The sequence below is a fragment of the Adiantum capillus-veneris genome, chromosome 17 (assembly GCF_014529385.1).
Source record: "Adiantum capillus-veneris isolate H3 chromosome 17, ASM1452938v2, whole genome shotgun sequence".
NCBI classification, from domain to species: Eukaryota; Viridiplantae; Streptophyta; class Polypodiopsida; order Polypodiales; family Pteridaceae; genus Adiantum; species Adiantum capillus-veneris.
The window spans coordinates 108,801,224-108,826,644 of NC_140947.1; the positions used below are offsets into that span (position 1 = coordinate 108,801,224).

At 44.8% G+C, this 25,421-nt stretch overlaps 1 protein-coding gene across 1 annotated transcript; it reads right to left on the bottom strand.

Annotated features, from left to right (window-relative positions):
- Positions 1-2,375: 2,375 nt before the first annotated feature.
- MED32 (mediator of RNA polymerase II transcription subunit-like protein) lies at positions 2,376-25,172 on the bottom strand. Its single transcript, XM_086487290.1, has 2 exons — positions 24,829-25,172; positions 2,376-3,100 (listed from the first exon to the last, which is right to left on the bottom strand). Exon 2 carries the CDS (start codon positions 3,065-3,067, stop codon positions 2,615-2,617), a length of 453 nt encoding a protein of 150 aa, XP_086343416.1. The 5' UTR covers positions 3,068-3,100; positions 24,829-25,172; the 3' UTR covers positions 2,376-2,614.
- Positions 25,173-25,421: the final 249 nt, after the last annotated feature.

A 25,421-nucleotide genomic window follows, 5' to 3' on the forward strand; every position in this document is an offset into this window, starting at 1 on the left:
CTACCCGCTTAGTGTTTTGAGTTTTTTTGAATTCTTATTATTTTTCCCTTTCAGTTGTGTGCTCAAAATGCTGAGTCTAAATCTTCGAAACAAAGTTGTGCTATGAAAAAATACCATTTGAGAACTAAATGTGGAAGAAAGAGTAAGAAATTTGTTGAGAAAATAAATCCAAAAAACTAATAACTCTTTAAGAGTAAAATATGGTTCAAATCTACAGCTTTAGGAAGAGGTGTTAAATGAAGTTCACAAAGCAATGGAGAGTTTTAATAAGTGGTGACTACCATTGAAAAGAATATAACAAACTTTAGAAGAGGATGGAGGTTTCAAATCTCTGTTGCAAGAACTTTTTGGGAGGAAAAAGTGACATTGAAGAAAGAGATGCAAATTGCAAAGTTAAATAAAGAGGATAGAAATGACACAATAAAGAGGAGAGATAATGACGAACACGTTTTTGAGGGACCTCTTTAAAAGAGGAAGAGAGAAACTGACAACAACCACTAGAGAAAAAAAATCCATACACTTTTTAGAAAAAGATTCAAAGTTTTCATTTTATAAAAGCTTTTCCTCATTATATTATTTAAGTATTTCCCACCATTTCTAAACCTACAAGTTTGAATTCATTTTTAAACCTTACCATACCCACCATTTCGTTCCACATGGTATCCACCCATTCTAACCATTTCAATCCACATATGGTATCCACCCATTTGTCCATTTCAGAATCCCATTTTAAATCCCATGGCAAATAAATAGAACCTCATATATTCCCAATGACACTATTCAATGTCCTTATTTATAGAAATAGGAAAACAAATATCAACTACCTCTAACCTTGTGGTCAAGGTGGATAAGTGGGTGAACAAAGACCTTAGGTTTGAGACCTAGTGGGTTCCTTGAAATTTTAATAGTACCTCAAACGACAATGCTAAGGTCATGCTTCTCTTATAAGAGATATAGCGCTTAAACCAATTTGCCATCCTTGACGTGACATGCTGCACTAATCAACAAGATTAATCCATCAATCCACAATTCCTCCCAAGAGTTCAATGCTCTACTAAGACCTTATGCGCACCAACAACCCATTACGAATAGCATATGGAGTAAGCTGATCTCAATTAAGTATGTGCATAAGCCAATTGAAAAGGAGGAACCTACATAGCTGAACAAAAAAGCAATCAAAGCTATTTATAAGGAGCGCATGATGCAAAAGAAAACATCAATTTGCTTATATTAGTATGCCAACAATGTTGAAGTTATGCTGGTGATTTGGCAAAATTGCATATGAAAAAAGGACCAAAAAAAAAAAAAAAAGCAAAGTCTACATTCTCTGAAAAAGCTATTATGCTTCATCAGATAGTTGGACCTCAAGATAATGAACCTGCACATGTTAAATCTATCACAGCATGAACACCAAATTCAAAAGGCCTTGACTGCAGACTTTACTCCAAGCTCTTCATTTTCCTTAGAGATATCAAAAACCATATCTTTGAAGTACATCAAGTTAAACAAACTTTACAAATGAGGTTCAGAAAGCCGCTGACTAAATGAGGTCTTATAACTTCCCAGCCCTATGCTAAGCTTATGAGATTTAGACGAAACGCGATGCTGGTTATTTCAACATGTTCTCAAAATGGCATGTGGTAATCATCATAAAAATCCAAGTCCATAGACAAACCTTTCTAGATAGCAGGAACATCCAATTTGCCCAACCAACATAAGAGTGGAATGTAGGTCAGCAAAAGAATGTTCTAGAGTTCTTCCCTTGGGGGCACTTTGCGACATATGCGCATATGAACTAAATACGAGATAGAGACCTAGAAATTTAACCCCCTTCGAGTAAGCACTTATCAAAGCAACGTGACGGGGCCATAATAGAAATCATATATTACCCACATTCCTCCAGTTCATAAACACGCTATAATTCCTCCTGTATCAATAATTCCATTCATCATATATGTGAAGCATGTGCAAAGCTCTTCCAAAGCTGAGAAGCATGACACTATTTCTCCTTTTCTGCACAGCTTAGAAAGAAGGGACTCGATATGGACAACCTTGTCAGATTACAACCCCCTCAACACCGTCCCTTTTTTAGCTCCATGACAATATTTCTGTACAACGTAACTAAGCTTTGTATAGAATAATTAACTTTCTGTTGGAAAAATACATAAACAGACAGCAATATAAAGTAGAAACATCCTATTAACCGTCCACCCAATCTGTTTCTTTGTTTGTTTGTGCGTACAGGCAGGCGTATAGGCACAGGTGCGCATGTGCATGTGCATGTGCGTGTGCGTGTGCGTGTGCGTGTGCGTTTTTTGGAAGAAGAAGGGCACATGTTCAATACACTTCATGTTTCTTACTGTTAACCAATAGACTAGAGTCCAAACATCTTTTAGTTAAGTGAAATCCTCATAACTTAAATTTGCTTGGTACATATGTGCACTAACGCAGGTGGGGTGTGTATCCCGAGCACGCACACAAGTGTGTGTGCCATGTGAGCATACATCTTCAAGCCTCTAACAGCTCATAGAATTTGCCATGGCCCATAACTTACATGTGCAATCCAAGGGATTGAAATGATGGAACCAAAAACTTCATAGCAAAGGAGAGCTTCCTACTGGGCTGTGTCCTCACTAGGACGAGTGTCATTTGCGGCAGCCCCACCACTTGAAGACAATTGATTTGGACTTACCCCTGATGGAGAAGACCCATGTTGAAGCTCAATAACCAACCAGCGGACAGCTTTGCTCATTTGCTCAAGTCGCACTGCACTGAGCGGAGGGAGCCCTGGCCTTCCATCATTCCCAGTCCTCGCAGCAAGTGATCCAGTCGCCTCATCCACTAAACATTCTGAACCAATCCTTTGCCTTATTGACTCGATGAACTCTTGAGCTTGATCACATGCAACCTGGAAAAGCTGCCAGTTCTGGATAAAGGCCTCTAAGGCTGCGTCACTTCGTGATGTGCGCAGCCCATCCGATGCTTCTTTAGCCTCCAAGACGGTCGCAGCAGAGCTCAATAGCAAATTGAATGCATTTTGAAGAGACTGCACGGTTTGCTCCATCATGATTTATGTCCTTAGCATTGACATCTGTAACTTCTGCACATGCATCCAATCAATCAATCTCTCTCTCTCTCTCTCTCTCTCTCTCTCTCTCTAAAAAAAAAGAACGGTTGCTATATACTGAGTACAGAGAGTTTTCTAGAGATGCTCAAGAGAGCCTGTCTTCTAGAAGAAGTACAAACAGTGGATGATCAGTGGCAGGGCTGTACGTACATCAAGGTGGAAACTGAGAAGAATGATGAATGAACCACCGTGGAGGGACATAATGCCACGTGATCGTGCCTCTATCCATACTGAAATGAACTGTAGTACGCACCCAGAGTCAAAGAAACTGATGTCGTCTCTGTTGGAACTTGGGGTAAAGCCCCATGTGACTAGTTAGGCCAGGTGCCTGCCCACTATACTTATTCATTATGTACATAATAGAATGAGGGGGCTCACATGTAGAGAGTGAGTTTTTAGCCCTTGCAAACACAAGGTCTCCTCTTCTCCATTGCTGCACACACTACACACGCTCTCGCTCGCGCACTTCAACCGGTATCAGAGCTCAGGGATTGGGAGCTCAGCGGGGAAGCAAACAGAGAAGCAGCAAAGTACAGCACGTTTTTGCAGATCTGTTTTGGCCAACCAAAACGTCTTCATTCAAGCCGATTCCCACACTTCTGACCGATTTTTCGTCCTCTTCAACTTTGCAGAAGAAAGTTTTCTCAAAACCTTCACCAATTTTGAGATACGTCACTCAAACTGCTTGCACGTCTAAGGTACACAGGTGTAGATTTTACAGATTTGTTTCGACCTGTAAAAACATCACATTTCAGGTCCATTCCCACGATACCCAACCGTTTTCACGTGGTCAACAATTTGCAGAAGGAAGTTTCTGCAAATTTTGAACGGTTTGGAAGATATGGGCTGACAGGTTGCAGGGTATTCGGAAAGTTGAAGATCATGTATACCTATTGTGGTGATTTGCTACATTCGGAGAGCTCAAATTGAGCTTTTGTCATTCTCTTGTTTTGTGCATTGATGTTTTTCTCTCAGTGAAGAGAGTGTGGGTTGATATTTTCAACACATTTATGCGCATACCTTGAGAACACTTTGTGGATGTATGTATTCTTGTGGACTCTCAGGATTCGAGAGTGGCTTCATCACAAGTTATGTGCATTGACTTATGCGATCGACCAGATTTCAGAAAGTGTGGTGCACAGATTTGCAAGCATTTTTACCATGATTGTGAGCTGAGTTTTCAACTGATTTGGATACACTTCGATACACATTTGGTACATGCTTGATGCTCGTTTATATTGCCATGTGGATGCACATGATGTGCGCTTTTCGACGGATGGTATTCTTCGCCTTGCAATGGTATATGTGGACTAATTTTCAGCTGTTTTGAGCATTAATTTGTGCCATATTTTGGTCGGTTTGCATCCACGTTTATGCTAGTATATGCCTCGCTTATAGAGTGCGGTTGATGCACTTTGTGTTTCGGATTACAGTTTGTTTTCCAAGTTTACGGAGTTGAGACTTTGGGGCAGCTCATGTATGCTTGAGTGCCGATTTTGCGCATGATTTGCTCATGGTTTTGAGCATGTTTATGGCATGTATGGTTATTATGGTTAGATAGCCAAATACTGCCGAAACTCTGTCGGATTTCTCTTGCGAGTTTATTTGTTTAAGCGCATGGTTTGCAATCGTGTTTTGATTGCATTTGGCACTCAGTGGTTGCTTTGCCATAATGTTTTGGCATCGCATTGTGAGAGTGTTTGCTCAACGGATTACGTCATTTGATATATATGTGGTAGTCTCTTCAGGAGGGAGATTGTTAATGCTAGTTTTATCGATTACCACATAGTGCTCTTGCAGGTGTTTTGGCATCATTTGAGCGGTTTAGCTCACTTGTTTGTTACATTGATCGCCATATTTACTAATACTTCTCTTAGACAGCTTATGCCAGCTTATGTTGTATTTTGATAGTACTTGGTATATGAGTTAGCAAGGCTTTGGCTATTGTCAGTTGATTGATTTGTGCTCGGTCTTGTCACAGGTTATCGCCATGGATTTGGCATGTACATCATTGTCAGGGTTTGTGCTTTTCCATACAAAGTTTGATGGTTCAAACTTTGGGCATTGGAAAGCAGGTATGCATGATGCATTGACTCAGTTGGGCCAAGTGTTGCCACTACAGGGCATGGATGCTAGGCCAGAGTCTATGACTGACGATGAGTGGGAGAACTTGGATGAGCTTGTACGTTCGACGATCATGTTACACCTTGGTGAGTCTGTCTATCGCATTGGTTCGGATGCATGTATAGCTAGAGAGTTATGGCAAAGATTGTGCAATGCTTTTGACACAAATGAGTCTAGAGAGATGCCTACAGTCAAAGGACGATCTTGCAGACATAGAGATGTTGTGTGTTGGCATTGTGGTCATACAGGGCATGTACGTAGGCGTTGTTTTCGACGGATGAGACAGCGCAGGAGACAACACAAGGGGGATGCTATCACTTTGGATGATGTGGGAGCAGATGTAGCGTATGTGGCTATGCATGACGGAGATGTCGCCTTTGCTTCCATGTTTACGCTTGACTTTCTTATGTCAGTTTTTGACGACACATTACCTTCGCATTGGATACTAGATGTTAGTGCTAGATTTCATGTCACGCCGAGTCGTGAGTGGTTTAGCACGTATGCTAGTGGTATGCTTGGACATGTGTGTCTAGCTGATGGTTCAGTGCATGACATAGTTGGTGCAGGAGATGTCAAACTATTGTTGCCAAGTGGTGCATCATACGTGTTGCGAGATGTCCGCCATGTGCCAGTTTGACGCAGATCTTGATCTCTGTGAGTCAGTTACGAGACAACGGATGACAAGTAGTGCTGGATGAGCACAGTTTCAGATTGCATCGTGGACAGCTAGTCATAGCGAGAGGTGCTAGTGTTGGCACGATTCATGCGATGCGAGTACGTCACATACGAGACCGCACAATCTTCGTGAGTATGCAGCCATGCAGAGAGACGAGGCATGTCTCCTTGCGGATAGGTTGCATGATACTCCAGTTTGTGAGCATGTTGAGCCAGCTGTGCAGACAGTTGTGCAGCAGGGCATGTCATTTGTGGATACGATGACGGATATGGATGGCTTGAGTGTTGAGGATTCAGCCATGATTCAGTCATTCATGGATATGCTTAGGCCAGAGGCTGATGTGTGTGAGTTAGAGCTAGGCATTGGTCTTGCCACACAAGGTTCAGGACAGACAGATGCTCTTGGTGCGCATGTGACATGCGATGGACACGAGGATGGATTTGAGGGATCGGAGTTCGAGTGTCAGAGTGATTTCCATGAGTGGAGTTTTGAGGCAGATTTGACTGAGATGGTCAGATTGGCAGATATTGCTAGGATTGCATCAGCATTTGGGAGTCTCATGGACAAGATATTGATCTCGAGACCCGAGATTGCATTTGCAGTGCAAGCAGTTAGCTGTGCAGTGACTGATGTTGGCCTTCAGCATAGGGGTACTTTGCAACGTACGGTCAGATACCTGTAGAATGTGTGCGGCTTTGGTGAGGAGTATGGTGTCGATCGCTCTATACTTTCTCTACGATTAGAGCTGGATGCACACAGATTCAGTGAGCCAGTGGGCGTTGGCTGAGGTCATACTTGTGATGGCCTTGTACAAGTTTTGTACGGTTTTCTTTTCTCTCTCACGGCCACATTGGCCTTTACGTGGGAGGTTGTTGGGGTAAAGCCCCATGTAGCCGGTTAGGCCAGGTGCCTGCTCACTATACTTATTCATTATGTACATAATAGAATAAGGGGGCTCACACGTAGAGAGTGAGTTTTTAGCCCCTGCAAACACAAGGTCTCCTCTTCTCCTCTCTTCTCCATTGCTACACACACTCACACACACTCTCGGTCACGCACTTCTCTCTCTCTCTCTCTCCCTCTCTCTCAGAGCTCACATTCTCCTCACACGAGGCACATTGACCGATCAAGCAACCGAGCTAGGGAGATCTAGATGCACACGACTACAGAGGACTACACAACATCGACGGAGGCTACATCAGAGGATTCAAATCACTTCGGCCCGACATGCACGACGCCCAGTCAGACTATTGACCATGGAGGACATTGATGAGATCTACCAGCGAGCGATGATGGATCTCCTATGATTTAGCTCTTTTGAGAATTGTACATCCTGCTCATCTTGTGTCAGCCTTTGTATCAGCTCCCACCCATCATATTCCCACACGCACACCCACATTGTGTTGTATTAGCCCCCAGTCACTACTTTCACCCCCCCTACTCATATCCTACACAGTTCCAACTAGCTACTTAGTTCACATCTAGCAATTAAGATTTTAGTTTTTCACTTTACTTCATTTTATTTTTGTACCCAGACATTGTATTATATCCACCGAGATTGTATCGGTTTGGTCTCATAGGTCATTTTGGCCTTTTGAAGACGTTTAATATAACATTTCATTTTTGTGTGTGTGTGTGCGTGCGCGCACGCACGCAAAGGAAGAGGTTGAGTTCTATCACTTGAGAAATCCATCAGAACGCCCAATGGTACCGATTCAAAGGCCAAATACATCATTAATTGCATAGCAAGCCCGAAGGCTACAATCTAGAAACTATAAAACCTGGATACAACTAGTCACATGGCACACTGTAGAAACTAAAAGCCAGGGTAAAAGACCTCTCGTAACGAGAGTAAAAGGTGCCCCGGCAAGCTAAGTGGAGAGAGGATAACAGCAACCTTTGGAAGATGGGCACTTCCACCAGAAGCAAACTCTGCTACTGTATATCAAAAACGTAAACCACTAAACGCCACAAGCGGTGAAGTAGACAAGGAGCACCAACAATGGCAAGAGCTCGAACGTAGAAAATTGCCTGTAAATGTGCCAAGTGGCACCTTTTGGTGAACTTTCCTAATGCAGTAAAAGAGGGCGCTCGATTTGTAGTTGGGGATGCTTCATTGAGAACCTGTCACAGGTTAAGAGCTATTGTGTGCAAGCTTTCCCTCTCGTGTACAATGTAGTGCAAGAAGTGATGTCTTGCACACTCTACACTGCTCTCTCTCTGCCCTACGTGCAATAACGTGATGCCCTACGCGATGGCTCTTCATTTGACCCGTGTACAGTTGTGTGGGCCCATTGCGTTTTTGCTGAGGCAAGAGCCTCTCTGAGCAGGAATAGGAGTAGCTAGATGCTGCTCCAAAAGTAGGCACCAGTGAGGGTGATAACCTCACCGTACAGGTGCGTTTTCAGCACTGGTTATGCGCTGAATCTAGACTGTTTTTCAGCCATATGGATGCCAGAACCATGGGGAATAGTGCCCCACTATTAGAGGACAGTTCAAGGACTGTTTAGGGCTGAAAACAGGGCAAAAACCAGTAAATACAGCATGCTGAATTTACTGTTTTTGGGCAAAAACAGAGGGTTTATGTCAGGGAAAGTGAGTTCCAACAGGGGAATGGGTTTCAAGCAAGTTTTGGGGCTATTATGCTACCGAAATTTTGCCAGAACAGGTGGTATATAGCTCAGGTGGTATATAGCTGGATACAAGTAAAGAATTCCCACGACTCTTCTTTGTAATTCACCCTCTTAGAAATTAGTGAAATACCGAAAGGGGCGCGAATTTTGGGGCCTACAGCTGTCGGTGTCTGCTCGGAGCATTCTAGCTTCCGAGTCGTGTGTGTGCTTTAAGAGTTAATTCCCGTCACAGGTTACCTTTGCAAAGTTCTCTCTATGTGCGAAAGTCTAAAGTAAAGTAAAGAAATCGAGTGAAAGCCATAGCCTACCGCCCTATGGGCCGGTTTCATGGTTCTGTTGTTGGGATAGAATCACTTTTTCCTCAAGAAGTGAGCCTGGGTTGGTTTGGTAAAGACACATAGTACAGGAACGTAGGATTACACTATGGCTGACAAAGGGAAAGGCATTATGGAAGAGGGTTCCTCTCCGGACAGGCAAAAAATTCCTATGGTGTTTTAGGTTGGCATGTTAGGTGCAGTGGAATGAATGTTGTATTTTCTCAAGATTAGTGATCTTTATTGCTCAAGGTTCCTTTAAGTTCTTAGGGAAGGAGAGAGCCTTCCGTCTTATGCAGAGTGCTATGATCACGAACAAAGTGAGTGGATATTGTGCGTGCAAGTGAATGAGACTGAGAGAAGGAGAGAGAAGAGATACGACACCCGAGAGGTTGTAAAACCCTCCTCCGAAGGCCCCACTCTCGTCGGCGAGAGTGGTTTACTTTGATTGCACAAAGGTGTACAATGCGAATACAATGGATTGATGCAACTTGGACTATGCCGATAACGACGACGGTGGTGACGACGACGCCTTGATGGCTGAAATCTGAGATCTTCTAATCGATGAATTTCGGGACTGTTTCGGTGGCTGAAAATGACTGTTTTGGCTGCGTTTTTATGGCTGAAAATGAAGGAACAACTGCAACCAATCTGGGGCTGATCTTCTACTGTGTCATAGGCTGAAAACGCTATGTATCTGCGGTGATCTGATGTTGCAAAGCAAAAACGCTGAAGTGCCTGATGCATGCGAGGATGATCTGATGAAATCGCTGGGAATCTGCGATGGGTGGCTAGCGTTAGTAGAAACATGATGTTGTTGCCGGTAAGGGCTGAAAACGCCAAGCACTGGAGGTTTATGGCGATGGCTACTGGAGATGGAGACGCCAGGGAATGGGACTTGATGCTGGGGATCTGCTGTGGTAGAAAACGCCAAGGATGATGGAAGGATGGCGATGGTATTTGCTTGAAAAACGCTAGGGGGTCATGAGGGGGGGTACTGCTGAGAAGTTGCCTATTGAGCGGGAAGCTCCTGCTGCCTCTTCTGCCAGAAAGTGCTAACTTGGGTTTGCTTATATATTAACTTAGCAAAATTACCCTACCTACTTTTGTTGGAAAGTCACTTAAAAATAATAAGTGAAAATAACCAAAAATAGGCTAAATGCATTGGAAAATTTTCCTAACTGATGGTAATGGATTCTGATGAGAATTCCGATGATCATGCTGTGTGCAACCGGAGGATATGTATCTATGCTAAGTGACTGGGCATGCACGGTCTACGAATAGACTCACAGAAGTGCCAGATCACTGTTAATCTAAACTGACTGGAATCTAAACTGATTGGACTGACTGAACCCTGCTGTGGTATAGCTTGTGTCACCAGCGTGTGACTACTATCTATCCTTTTTGTTGATTTCTTTCTTATTATCTATTTACTTTCACTTTTTGGAAACACCCCTCAGGAAATCTAACTGCCCTGCATTGCATAGCTAGTGTGGAACTGTCCAGAGGGAGTCCAGGCCTGAGGGCAAGAGAGCACTAAGGTTGGACAAGGACTATGGTTAGCCAAGTGGGGTCATTGACTAGCCAAAGTGGAATCCTTTGCTACGGAGGCTACATTTCAGTTCTGGATGTGGCCGCAGTGTACAAAGAGGGTCGGATGACCTAGAAAGATACAATGGCAGCATCTCCTAAAATTTAGGGAACTGCTATTTTGGGACCTAAAAATGTGTTGACGTCATTACCTCCGGAATGACAAAGGGAACATTTTCTTACTCTGCCGTGAAGTCAACTGGGCAGCCGGTTGGGAGATTTTTAGGCGGCAACCCCGAAACGGGAAAATGCTTATAAATGTGCCAAGTGGCACCTTCTGGTGCACTTGCCTCATGCAACAAGAAGTGGCGCTGAATTTAGGAGGGGGAGAGCCTCATTTTCAGTTTTTGTCACAGGTTAAGAGCTATGGAGTGCTTGCTTTCCCTCTTATGCACAGTGCGGTGCCAAGAGTGATGCCCTGCACGCTACGCACTGCCCTCTCTCTCCCCTTTGGCAGTATGTTATGCCCCTCTAGTAGGCTCTTCATTTGACCAATGTACAGTTGTGTGGGTTCATGCGCGATTGCCGAGGCAAGAGCCTCTTGCACAGGTACTGGATTAGCTAGCAGCTAATCCCCCCGCAGGTACAGGTGAATTCGGAGAGGTTTCACGCCAGAAATCTCGTCCGATTCAAAGGGCAAGTAGCCCTACAGGTGCGGGAGCTCGAGGACTTGCTATGGATGCGACCGGCACGCGAAACGGAGCCCGAAACAGTAAATTACAGCCTGCTGTGTATTTTTGCAGGTTTAGGGTTTTGGCCCTAAACGGACCCTAATACCCCCAGGAGGTTCGGGGACGCAAGGGGACCGCTGTACAAGTGATCTGGCGCATTTTCAGGGCTGAAAACAGAGAATTCAGCGTGCTGCAGATTCTCGCCAGGTTTTGCAAAGCGCCCATATGCGTCGGGAAGGTCAATCAATGCGTGGGAATACTGACTGTGAAGGGTCCTAGTACAGTTATGCTGCCGAAATCAGGCCGGAACAGTTGAAATTCAGCCAAGTTTGTGCGGGGCAGCTTGTAGGAATCCACAGCGTTTATTCCCTCTTTTGAACAATAAAGAAATACCGAAAGGGGCACCTAAGTTAGGGGCCAATCTGGTGTCGGTCTTCTCATACAGGTGCATTCTAGCATCTGTATCCCATTCCCCTCTCTTGTGTCTTGAAAGTACAGGTAAAATAGACGACTAATAATGGGTGAAAGCTAAATCAAGGTTTGAAGTAAAGTCTACCGCCCTTTATGGATTGTACAGGCCGGTTACAGCTTGTCAACGGACACATAGGGTTGGGATGTGTCACGTGACATCCCCTCCTTTTCAAAGTGAGGTACTGGTACCGAACTATATGGCGTCGAGGGAGATCGCCAACAGCATCCGGAATCTTGGAAGGGACTCTTCGCCGGCCCACTCTGCTGTGTGGGTCGTGCGGTACTTGAACTTCATAAAGGTCTGCAATGCTTGCTTCTTTGGGGCGCACCGAAAGCGACACAAAATCTTTTGAATCTCCTTCCTTGCTTCAACTTCGTCAAGGGACCAGCTTCTTTCGTCTTCAAGAATCTCCATGGCTAAAAATTCATGAAACTATCTCCAACACAAAACCATGAACATACCCATTCCATGTAAAGTGAAGGAAAAAAATATTGTCTTCTCTAAAGACTGTGTATGCAATGTAGATGAACATAGAGACGGAGTGACAACCCGTTCATCAAACACATGCAAACAATGCGCTCGAATCTTTTCTGTTTGATCGAAATCAATCAACTATGGCAAATCACAATGGAAATGCCCATGCTTGGTGCTGATACTATCATGTGCTCTTTCGGAAACTGTGTCATGCCAAGGAAGAGACATGGAATGTGACTTCCTCACATACAAACTTTTCAGCTTTTCATGAACAATCCGCATACATTCGTGCTCATCCATGAGAGAAACGTGCTCAACATACAATATGTCATGCCTAGGAAAAGGGATCACATAACGATGTTGACTAAAATACAGGAAACCTTCACGAATGAAACACTCGAACAATGCGCGCGTATCAATCACGCGAACACATAATACTTCCTGTGAGGGTTCTTTGGACCAAGGCTCGAGAGCCAAGATCGGTTCTTCGTGATTGATCGAATCTACAACGAGGTTAGTTTCGCTAGGAAAAGCATCCACTAACACATCATCCTTGTGAACAATCATATCATCTTCATGCAATTCATCATGCTTGTCTTTTTCATTCAAATCATCATGCAAATCATTATCATTCAAATCCTGTGTGTCACGCTGTGGAGAAAAAGAGATTGAGAGAATCTCCTTATCCCGAATCCTTTCAATCTTGTCCTGCATATTAGCAATGAGAGATGGAGAAGGAACGATGTCCTCTCCAGGAATGACAATGGGAGAATCGCTTTTGGCATTGAGAGTGAAGGTGTTAGCCTCCCAATCAATGAGAGGGTTATTATCACGAAACCATCGAATGCCCAAAATTATATCACATCCTGAGAGAGGAGAAACAACAAATCTTCTAGTGAAGGTAGCTTTTTGAATTGTAAACAACACATCAAGGCATTCCTCCGTGATGAGAGTGTCCATACCAGGAAGAAAGCCAGAGACCTCCATAGGAAATCTCGGACTAACTTAGAGGCGGGCTCTCTCAACAAGAGAGGGACTGATCACATCATGCATACTACCTGGGTCAAACAATATGACAAAACAGTGCCCCGACGTACGACCATAACATTTAATGAGAGAATCATCAATGGGAGGGTCCTGAGAAACTTGGGGCACACTCGTGTTATCATTCATTGCATTGATAGATGTAGTGGGTGCGGTGGGTTCTTTAGATTCATTCGATTCAAGCTTAGGACATGTTCTTTTTATGTGACCCTTAATGTGACAATGAAAACAACGACCTTCCTTAGAATAAGTGCTTTGTTCTTCCAACGTGATGTAACCTCCTACAATTCCTTGTGCTACCTTTTCATATGGAGTAAGCTTAGGTTTAGCAATTGTGTTAGCCTTACCCTTAGATTCATTGGAAGAATTCTTTGATGAGAGACTGTTGGAAGATTGGTTAGAAGAGTTATCATTCTACCATTCTTACCGTTCTTACCGTTCTGAGGGTTCTGAGAAGTCTGCGAGGTACTTATGGAAGTCTTGTTCTCCTTAGGCTTTCCCTTGTTGTGCTTCATTTCCTGTGCGAGAGCAATAGCTACCGCCTTGTTGAGATCGATTGGATCGAATACCTCGATATCGTACTTGATATACTCGTCCAATCCAAAGAGAAGAGCCTCTTTGCGTTCATTATCCGACATGCGTAATTGGGTACCTAGCTACAAAACACGATATAACCGGCATACCATTTTGCTTGAGAGCGCGCCAATCGTCCTTCAATCGTGCAAGGTACTGAGGTGGCATAAACCGCGCCTTGAGCTTGTCTTGGAAATCCGCCCAACTAAAAGAGAGGGGCGTGAAATCGTCGGCTGCCTCTAGGTGCGCGGCTAGCTATGGCTCTTGCCATGCGTGGTACCAATTGATGGCATCACCGACAAGGTACATAGCTGCCGTCAAAACTTTGTTATTTCCTGTTTTCTTAGTTGTCGCAAAATAAGCATTAAATTGATGCAACCAAGAATGAATAAATGTAGCATCTGTTGCTAATTAGACTATTTTCTTTTTTTTTTATGATTAAATTCTTTTTATGAAATTAAGATATTTTAATGTGCGCACTAGAACTGTTAAAAGTTGGAATATTGTAGCTACAAGAAAAGCCATCAGAAATGGACAACTCTGATGTGTCATTTGATGGGTGACGGAAAACATCATGAAGGAGTTTCCGTAAATTCGATGGAAAGGGCCAGGTTACGAGTGCCTCTGATGCATCACATGAGGGGTGACGGGTGCATCAGTAAGGGGGCATCCCGTAGTCTAAGGAGGAAATCCGAACTGAGTAAGAAAATACGCGTAAGAACGCAAGCACAAGAATAAAGATGGGTTCGATGAAGCTTTTTACGAAAAGCAGGAACATTCGCGGGAAGGCAAATGCTTTCCCGCGAGGAATCTATGTCTGCATTGCATTTGTGCCCGTGTACTGCACCTGGGGACGCCTGGAATGTGTTTGTGTAGCATCGTTTTTAACTCACAGAGTGGTTTTTAAAGTTTGAACAGGTTCACACTTTATTTTTAAAAGTGGCCGGCCCCTTTTAATAATAAAATAAAGCAGGCTAAAAAGTCCTACGCAAAAAAAGCCTACGCTAATGGCTGTACGGCAGGCTGAAAACAGCGATCCCTCTCTCTCCTCTCTCTAGAAAGCGTTCACGCTTTTGGACTGCCTCTATTCCCGCCGGGTCTGGAGGCCTATAAAGGGGAAGCCAGCGTTCAGTTTTCTACATCGCAAGGAGTAGCAAAAAAGCCCAGCGCTGGAATTTAGAGCAGAGTTCGGCGACAGAAATCTGCGAGTGTTCGTGTGCCGACGGAGTACGAAGGTCGCTTTTCCGAGTGAGGAGCGACAAGTATAATTTGTCGATACGCATTGCGAGTTGTTGCTTGGTGTGGTTTGTTTTGAGGAATTCTCCCTTACGGGAAGTCCCTCACGGGAAGTACGGCCTTTGCGCCTAAGTCCCTCACGGGAAGTACGACCTTTGCGCCTAAGTCCCTCAGGGGAAGTACGACCATTGTGTCTAAGTCCCTCACGGGAAGTATGGCTTTTACGCCTAAGTCCCTCACGGGAAGTACGGCTTTTACGCTTAAGTCCCTCACGGGAAGGAACGACCCTCGGGTCTAAGTCTAAAGAACGGAGGGGTTTCCTCGGGTTCTTGTGCTTGTATACGAACTCTCCCTGAATAAAGAATACTCTTGACGAGGGGGGGGGGGGGGGGGGGACCAGCCCATCTTCTGGTCCCCAATACTGTGTCGATCTTCTCCCTTCTCTCACATTTGCAAAGTTATTTAATTTTCAGATTTTAAAGTGCTCGTCTACACTCCCGTTTTGTGACAGTGGTATCAGAGCTCGGACTCCTCTCTTTCTCTGCAAAGAAGGACGATTCCGGGAAGAACGGGAAGAACCATGTCGAGCCAAGGGAGAAGCGTTGAAGAGGAGCTTCAACAAGTGCAAGCTCAGCTTGCGGAGTTGCAACAAATCTTACTGTTGCCAGACGTCCAAAAGCTTTTGGGCGGAATGAAGAAAACGAATGGAACTGATGCAGCCAAGCATCCAAATAACACTGTTGGCGTGAGACCACAAGAGGCAAGAGAAGAAGAACGTGCCGAGGTGCACAAAGGATCTACGGATCGGAATGAACGGCCTACTTCAAGGAAAGGCCAAGAAAAAGCGCTCTCTTTGCTAGACGAGAGCAAGGACATCTCTATCTCATCACCATCTTACTCTCCTGATTATACTTCTACTTCTCGATCATCTCGTCAGACGAAGGAAGCAGCTACTACTGCCACTACCCTACATCAACCTAAAGATAAGCCTCGATTCAAGAAGCATGGTCGCAAGTCTCAACATCGCATGAGAGTCTTCAAATCGGGTGACAAGGACATCAAGTTCGAAACCTACAACGAACGGAGAGACATCCCCAAAGCACTATCCTTCATCAGACAGTTTGAAGTCGCCTTTACCAATGGGCACTTCACAGAAAAATCCGAATTACGCCATGTGGGGATGCACCTCAAGGAAACGGCAAGTAATTGGTGGTTAGCCAAGATTCTGGAAGGTTCTCATGCCAGAACTTGGGAGAGCTTCAAATCTGAATTTTATGAACAATTTCTTCCGCCCGACTTCGAGCAGGACATACGGAAGGAATGGGACTGGCTTGCCCAGAAGGAACATGAAAAAGTAACGACCTATGTGGACAAGTATTGGTCGGTTCTTCTGAAGGTCACTCCCTTCATGAAGATTGCCGAGGAGGAAAAGAAACGAAAGTTCGAAGCGGGTCTCCAACCGCAGCTTCGAAAGAGTATGAAGGTGTATCCGCATGATACTCTTCAAAGGATGATGGAGTCAGCAATCATTGCTAAGGATTTGCACTCAACTGGGACGCCCAGAAAGATGGAGCATAGCACTTATCGTGCAAGACAAAGAGGGGTCTACGATGACCATGGGAGCCAAGGAAGAAAACGTCCTCCATCTAGAGATGATGATCATTCTAAGAAGCCAAAGGGCACTGGTAAGCGAACTAAGTATCTTTCTCCTCAAACTTTCAGAGAGGAAGGAAGATGCTTCTACTGTGGCGAGAAAGGACATATGAAACCGGATTGCCCGCTAAAGCAGCAACGGCAAGAACAAGCCTCTACGAGGCAAGAAAAAGCAAGGAAGGAACCCGCACCGCCAAGCTCGAACTCAATCCCAGATGTTCAAGGAAACACAGAATCTGAGAAAGGGAAGCGTCAACTTCTGAAGGGCTGGGGGTCTTTGAACAACCAGCGAGTACTGATTCTTTATGATCCAGGATCCACGGATAACTTCATCTCCCTGGATACTGCGGAACGATTGTGCCTCACACCGGCTCAGCTTGGCACACCGGTTATATCCGGATCGGCATTCGAGGGGTTGACAACCAATGCAACTCCCGTGCAAGGACAGCTCAATCTTCGGATTGGCGAGTACAAGGACCGCGAATCATTTTTGATGGCACCCATCGAGGGATGTGATATCATCTTGGGTATGCCATGGCACTTTCACATGACACCTATTCCCGATTATGTGGAAAAGACCCTCACTTTTGATCATGGGGGTAAGAAAATAAAGATTCAAGCTGATGCAGGAGATTGGCAGTTCCCAATTATAAGCCATATCTCCATTAAGAAAGAAATGAAGAAGTGTGTTTCTGCTTGATTTTTGCAAAGGATAAAACTAGTAGGGACTCTCTCTCTAGTTTGGAAATTAAGCGTCTTCAATTTATTGAAAAGTACAAGGATTGTTTCACGGAAACACTTCCTGATGAACTCCCTCCGGTACGCCCGGAAGATCACCGCATAGATCTCATACCGGGTAGCTCGCCTCCCAATCAACCCCCTTATCGGGTGAGTCTTGCTCAGCAAGAGGAAATTTTGAAGCAAGTCAACGAGCTTCTAGAGAAAGGGTTAGTACGGCCAAGTGCTTCATCCTACTGCTCTCCAGTTCTACTGGTGCAGAAGAAAGATGGCACGTTTCGAATGTGCATAGACTATCGGTCTTTAAACAAGATCACAATCAAGAATCGCTTTCCGATCCCTCGGATTGATGATATACTTGATAAGTTGCAGGGTGCAAGGCTCTTTAGTCGCATAGACTTAAAGAGTGGGTATCATCAGATACGGATCGCCCCCGAGGATGTCCATAAGACTGCTTTCCGCACAACCTTTGGACTATATGAATTCTTGGTAATGCCTTTCGGCTTGACCAATGCTCCAGCAACGTTCAATCGCATGATGGACCGCATTTTCAGCCCGTATCGAGCTTTTACGGGAGTATTCTCTGACGACATACTCATCTTCTCTAAGTCCAAAGAGGAACATCGGAAGCACTTGGACTTAGTGTTTCAAGAATTGCGAAAGCATGAGTTGCATGTGAAGGCAAAGAAGAGCGAGTTCTTTCTCTCTGAGATACACTATCTCGGCCATATAGTCTCTCACAATCAAGTGAGTGTGGATCCTGCCAAGATCCGAGTGGTCGAAGATTGGCCTATTCCCACTACCGTACATGATGTACGTAGCTTTCTGGGATTATGTTCATATTATCGAAGGTTTGTCCGAGGATTTGCTCATGTAGCAGGACCACTTCATGATTTGACAAAGAAGAAGATTCCTTTCAGATGGGGATCGAGACAACAAGGAGCTTTTGATCGGCTCAAGTACTTGCTAAGCCATGGACCTATTTTGATAGTGCCTGAGTTAAGGAAACCATTTGAGGTTCACTGCGATGCTTCAAGTGCTTGCATCGGAGCAGTGTTAAACCAAGAAGGCCATGCAGTGGCTTATGAAAGCAGACCGCTTAAGGATGCAGAGTTGCATGCATCAATCTACGCAAAGGAAACTATCTGAGAAGCAGATGAGATGGGCAAACTTTTTGTCTATGTTTCACTTCCAGATCCTTCACACGGCTGGGAGTAAGAATGTGGTCGAAGACGCATTGTCTAGGCGGCCAAGGGTGAACGCTATCACTTCGGTGTATCACCAAGAATTAGAAGCACTACCGGATTTATATCCGAATGATCCAGACTTCTCCACCACCTGGGGAAAGCTACATCGTGGAGAGAATGAGTTTCCCTATTCCATTCGGGACGGTTATCTCTACCACCATCAGGCCATATGTGTGGCGGAACCATTAAGAAAGAAGATCATGGATGAAGCACACGCTTCACCTTATGCGGGTCATCGGGGTATTCTCCCTACGACCTTAGCAATGGAAAGATATTTCTTTTGGCCTAGCCTTAAAGCAAACATTGATAAGTATGTCAAGGAATGCTTGGTTTGCCAAAAAGTGAAGTATGATCGGCATAAGACGCCTGGGTTGCTACAACCTTTGCCTGTGCCTAATGAACCTTGGGAAAGTATTGCCATGGACTTCATCATGGACCTCCATAGAACTCAGACTGGAAATGACGCGATCTGGACCATTGTGGACAGTTTTAGCAAGCAAGCACACTTCATACCAGTCAAGAAAACGATCAAAGCAGATCATACGGCTAGGGTCTTTCTAGCACAGATCTTTAAGCATCATGGAATGTCTAAGTCTATTGTGAGCAATCGAGATCCTCGCATGACAGGAAATTTTTGGCGTGCCTTGATGGATAATCTTGGTACAAAGCTGAATTTTTCATCTGCCTACCATCCTCAAACGGACGGGCGAAGTGAGATAGCCAATTCCACAGTATTGGATATGTTAAAAGCTTATGTGTCAGACCGGCAATCTGACTGGGAGAAATATTTGCCTCTTGTCGAGTATGCGTATAACAATACCATACACTCATCGACGGGGAAAGCACCTTTTGAGATTCTTTATGGTAAGCCTTTGCTTCCACCCATCCTTTTAACTAAGGATAAGATCTTTGCAGCAGATGAATTTGTCCGGGATTTGGACACCGCCTACGGGCAAGTTAGGAGAGCTATTCTACGCTCTCAGGAAAAGCATAAGAAAGATGCAGACAAGCACAGAAGGAATCTAGACTTAACAGTCAGCCAGTTAGTCTTACTCAAGTTTGAGAAGACAAGACTTTAGAAACAAGCGTCTCATAAGGGGAAAGTGGTAAAACCTTCCACTCGTTATTATGGGCCGTTTAAGATCACTGAGCAAGTGAATGATGTCACATTCCGATTAGAGCTACCGCCTAATTGGAGGATCCATAATGCTTTCCATGTCAGTTTACTCTGGCCGTATGTGGGACCCCCTCCGAGTCAGCCTAGTGCTGAGGAACCTCCTGAGGTTGAGGAAACAGAAGAAATACTCCAACCGGAGCAGATAGTAAGTCATCAAAAGCGGCCCCTCAAGTCCGGAAAGATAACACGGAAGTATTTGGTTAAGTTTAAGAACTATTCGAACTTAGATGCTCAGTGGATGACTCAGGAGGAATTAGCAGCTTATCCTGAGATACTGGAGGTATATGAACAAGCACTACAGTTGAGGACAACTGTTTAGAAGCCAGAGGGATGTTGCTAATTAGACTATTTTCTTTTTTTTTTAATGATTAAATTCTTTTTATGAAATTAAGATATTTTAATGTGCGCACTAGAACTGTTAAAAGTTGGAATATTGTAGCTACGGGAAAAGCCATCAGAAATGGACAACTCTAATGTGTCATTTGATGGGTGACGGAAAACATCGCGAAGGAGTTTCTGTAAGTTCGGTGGAAAGGGCCAGGTTACGAGTGCCTTTGATGCGTCACATGAGGGGTGACGGGTGCATCAGTAAGGGGGCATCCCGTAGGCTAAGGAGGAAATCCGAACCGAGTAAGAAAATACGCGTAAGAACGCAAGCACAAGAATAAAGATGGGTTCAATGAAGCTTTTTACGAAAAGCAGGAACATTCGCGGGAAGGAAGATGCTTTCCCGCGAGGAATCTGTGTCTGCATTGCATCTGTGCCCGTGTACTGCACCTGGGGACGCCTGGAATGTGTTTGTGTAGCATCGTTTTTAACTCACAGAGTGGTTTTTAAAGTTTGAACAGGTTCACACTTTATTTTTAAAAGTGGCCGGCCCCTTTTAATAATAAAATAAAGCAGGCTAAAAAGTCCTACGCAAAAAAAGCCTACGCTAATGGTTGTACGACACGCTGAAAACAGCGATCCCTCTCTCTCCTCTCTCTAGAAAGCGTTCACGCTTTTGGACTGCCTCTATTCCCGCCGGGTCTGGAGGCCTATAAAGGGGAAGCCAGCGTTCAGTTTTCTACATCGCAAGGAGTAGCAAAAAAGCCCAGCGTTGGAATTTGGAGCAGAGTTCGGCGACAGAAATCTGCGAGTGTTCGTGTGCCGACGGAGTACGAAGGTCGCTTTTCCGAGTGAGGAGCGACAAGTATAATTTGTCGATACGCATTGCGAGTTGTTGCTTTGTGTGGTTTGTTTTGCAGGAATTCTCCCTTACGGGAAGTCCCTCACGGGAAGTACGGCCTTTGCGCCTAAGTCCCTCACGGGAAGTACAGCCTTTGCGTCTAAGTCCCTCACGGGAAGTATGGCTTTTACGCCTAAGTCCCTCACGGGAAGTACGGCTTTTGCGCTTAAGTCCCTCACGGGAAGGAACGACCCTTGGGTCTAAGTCTAAAGAACGGAGGGGTTTCCTCGGGTTCTTGTGCTTGTATACGAACTCTCCCTGAATAAAGAATACTCTTGACGGGGGGGGGGGGGGGGACCAGCCCATCTTCTGGTCCCCAATACTGTGTCGATCTTCTCCCTTCTCTCACATTTGCAAAGTTATTTAATTTTCAGATTTTAAAGTGCTCGTGTACGCTCCCGTTTTGTGACAGCATCTTACCGTTATACTTATTGAAAGTCAACTTTTCTATGACTGGATGGTTGGAATCCGCATCGTGGCTTGCGCCACTTGATGAACTTCCACGATCTTTGGGTGGTTCGGTCTTCGAAGCTAGGATGTGGGAAATAAATTCTTGATGACGAATCTCCCTTTGAGCTTCACGTTCATCGCACTCGCGTTCGAAAGCAAGTCAATTTTCTTCTTGTTTTGCGGCAAGAGCAAGGCGCTCACGTTCCTGAGCAAGGCGATTTGCTTCTTGTCTATCCATCATGGCCATCATCTGCTTGACCATTTCCTCCATAGGGTTTGGTGCACTTGGTGGCGTGGATGGCGAAGGGGGAGGGTTGAAGAAATCATCTCTGGGTGGGGACGAGTCTTCGTCGCCTCTCTCATGCTCATCACCTGTATGCGAAGTATCCATTCCGCTTCAGGTGACGACCATGCACTATGATCTTGGGGTCTTAAGCTCGCTAGGAACTTGGGTTCTTGAGGGTCTTGCGGTCCTTGATTCGTGAGAATCTTGGGTTCTTTCGCTTGCAAATCGCGTTGGAGAAGGATCTTCTCTTTACCCGAGTTCTACTCCTTTCTGCGGGCGCACCCCTTGGCGGCCTTGCGCTCACACCAAGGTTGCTTTTTCCCACCTCACGTCGATTGGCCGGCCGCTAAGTGCATGGTCCGCTCTCAATGAGTGAAAAGAGACACAACGGGAGGCTGGACAAGCCCTTCTTTCTTGGGATTCCTGTCACTCTTCAACAAACCACGATTAGGAATCGCCACGCCCAAGTAAACTTGGGTTCGTGCGACCGCAACAAGCAAAAAAAATCTTGTGGTTCTTTCCTTGAGTAATGCAGAACACTTCCAAAGCCCTGATACCAATGTTAGGTGCAACGGAATGAATGTTGTATTTTCTCAAGATTAGTGATCTTTATTGCTCAAGGTTCCTTTCAGGTCTTAGGGAAGGAGAGAGCCTTCCATCTTATGGAGAGTGCTATGATCACGAACAAAGTGAGTGGATAATGTGCGTGCAAGTGAATGAGACTGAGAGAAGGAGAGAGAAGAGATACGACACCCGAGAGGTTGTAAAACCCTCCTCCGAAGGCCCCACTCTCGTCGGCGAGTGGTCTACTTGATTGCACAAAGGTGTACAATGCGAATGCAATGGACTGATGCAACTTAGACTATGCCGATGACGACGACGGTGGTGACGACGACAACTTGATGGCTGAAATCTGAGATCTTCTAATCGATGAATTTCGGGACTGTTTCGGTGGCTGAAAATGACTGTTTTGGCTGCGTTTTTATGGCTGAAAATGAGGGAACAACTGCAACGAATCTGGGGCTGATCTTCTACTGTGTCATAGGCTGAAAACGTTGTGTATCTGCGGTAGATTAGGGCTGAAAACCAAAAACGCTGATGGGTCCTACTGCTAGCCAAAAACGCTAGGCTGATCTGATGTTGCAAAGCAAAAACACTGAAGTGCCTGATGCATGCGAGGATGATCTGATGAAATCGCTGGGAATCTGCGATGGGTGGCTAGCGTTAGTAGAAACCTGATGCTGCTGACGGTAAGGGCTGAGAAAGCCAAGCACTGGAGGTTTATGGCGATGGCTACTGGAGATGGAGACGCCAGGGAATGAGACTTGATGCTGGGGATCTGCTGTGGTAGAAAACGCCAAGGATGACAGAAGGATGGCGATGGTATCTGCTTGAAAAACGCTAGGGGGTCATGAGGGGGGTACTACTGAGATGTTGCCTATTGAGCGGGAAGCTCCTGCTTCCTCTTCTGCCAGAAAGTGCTAACTTGGGTTTGCTTATATATTAACTTAGCAAAATTGCCCTACCTACTTTTGTTGGAAAGTCACTTAAAAATAATAAGTGAAAATAACCAAAAATAGGAAAATAGGCTAAATGTACTGGAAAATTCCCCTAACTGATGCTAATGGATTCCGATGGGAATTCCGATGATCATGCTGTGTGCAACCGGAGGATATGCATCTATGCTAAGTGACTGGGCATGCACGGTCTACGAATAGACTCACAAAAGTGTCAGATCACTGCTAATCTAAACTGACTGGACTGACTGAACCCTGTTATGGTATAGCTTGTCCACGGACACATAGGGTTGGGATGTATCACGTGACATGGCAAGAGTTCACGGCTACCCCTGTCTGTACCTTTTCCCGATGTGAATGCTCCTCCAGTACACGGCTTTATGATTGGGCAATTTGAGGATGATGCGTTCAGGACTTAGTTAGTTGCCACGATAAATGTGTTTTCACAACTGGTGCAAAACCCCAAGATTTATGGAGTTCTTGGAAGCGCCACCAGTACCACGGGACATAAGGCAACCTCATCGCCTACAGAGCCTGTTCAGGATCAAGCCCAGGTACTTCATGTGGCTCGGGAGTACTCGCATGTTGCGGAGTAAGGGGCTCCAAAACAGGTTCCTTCCGTCCATGAACAGGTGGCTAGAACGCCAATTCCACAGGCTATGCCAGTTCAGCCCGCCACCTTTCAGAGCCCGCATGCTCTCTTAAATGGACAGGGAACTGATTACCAGGCAAAGCATCAAGTTTTTCCACCATCCACGGTACATCCTAGGTGTTTCGGGGATGGAAGCCAACCGTACATGCCAGGACAGTGTTTGGGGATATGCAAGGCATGATGCCAAACCCCATGTATGGTAGCATCGCATGCAGCAAGGCTTTCAAAGCAACCAGGGCCAGCTTGGGGTGCCACAGGGTCATTTTGGCATGGCTAGTTTTTCTGCAATCAACCGTAAGAAATGATTGATTTGGGCAAAATGGACTGGTCCATCAACTTTGGAGGCTTGTTGTGACCAAGAGATGAGAAATTTTACAAGTTTCTCATTTTTTCTATATGTAATAGTCCTTGAACTATAAGCTCATGAAAAGATTTTCCAAAATGCATGGATCTACTATGGTTTTGGAAGTTTTGAAAACCCTAAAAGGACACTTTTATGTAGTGTTAAAGAGCATATTAACCATCCATCCATCTCTCTCTCTCTCTCTCTCTCTCTCTCTCTCTCTCTCTCTCTCTCTCTCTCTCTCTCTCTCGTCGGCTAGATCTTTAAGGTCTCTTGGGATAGTTTCCTACGACGTTAAAACTCTCTTCTTCTCAGGTGTGTGTGTGGGTGTGGGTGTGCGCTAATAAAAAGAAGAAAATGGTATAATCTTTTTATCACCTAAGTGTGGTAGATTGGTTATGCCATTTCCCTCTTGAATAAGAGGTCTTGAGTTCAACTCCTTGTTGGCTAGATCTTTAAGGTCTCTTGGGATAGTTTCCTACGACGTTAAAACTCTCTTCTCTCTCTCTCACCTTCTCCACAATTTCTTTATACAAACCTGTGTGTGTGTGTGTGTGTGTGTGTGTGTGTGTGTGTGTGAGAGAGAGAGAGAGAGAGACTCACTGGAATATATTTCGAAAGCTTCGTCTACTCCTTCCAGGAGTGGGCTACCATAAACTGTTTTGTGTGTACTAGGAATACTGCCAGTATTATTGCAGCAACACTGCAGCAATAGGTAGATTCTTCTACTATAAAAAGTTCTGTTTCGTCTTTGTCATCAAGCGATGAGCTTGAACGGTACTGGGAGCGAATACAGTACTAATGCAGACCTGGGCCAGAGGAAGTGCAGATTCAAACATTACCCCGTTCGTCTAAAGCGCTCCACGCTAACCAAGAGCCGCCGTGGCAATCGTAAAACGCGTGTAGTTTTCTGTGGCAAGGCCAGAGGAAGTGCAGATTCAAACATGCGAAAATTACCAAAATACCCCTCTAATTTCTGGAAATTCCCCCTTAAATTTCAAAAATTCCCAAAATACCCTTGTATCTATTTTTGTTGGATCTTCAAGATTTTCTAATCTTTATTCTTGTTTGACAATTGAGATCGGTTTTTGAGTGCTTAGCATGTAATTTTTTGCAAATTACCTCCCAAAAAAAGGCAATTATGTCTAAAAATAATGAAGGAATTCATCTCCAAAGCCTACATAACCAGCTCAAAA

Bases quoted from the DNA above. Each gene is read 5' to 3' on its own strand.
- MED32 (XM_086487290.1), bottom strand. From the start codon at position 3,067: ATGATGGAGCAAACCGTGCAGTCTCTTCAAAATGCATTCAATTTGCTA.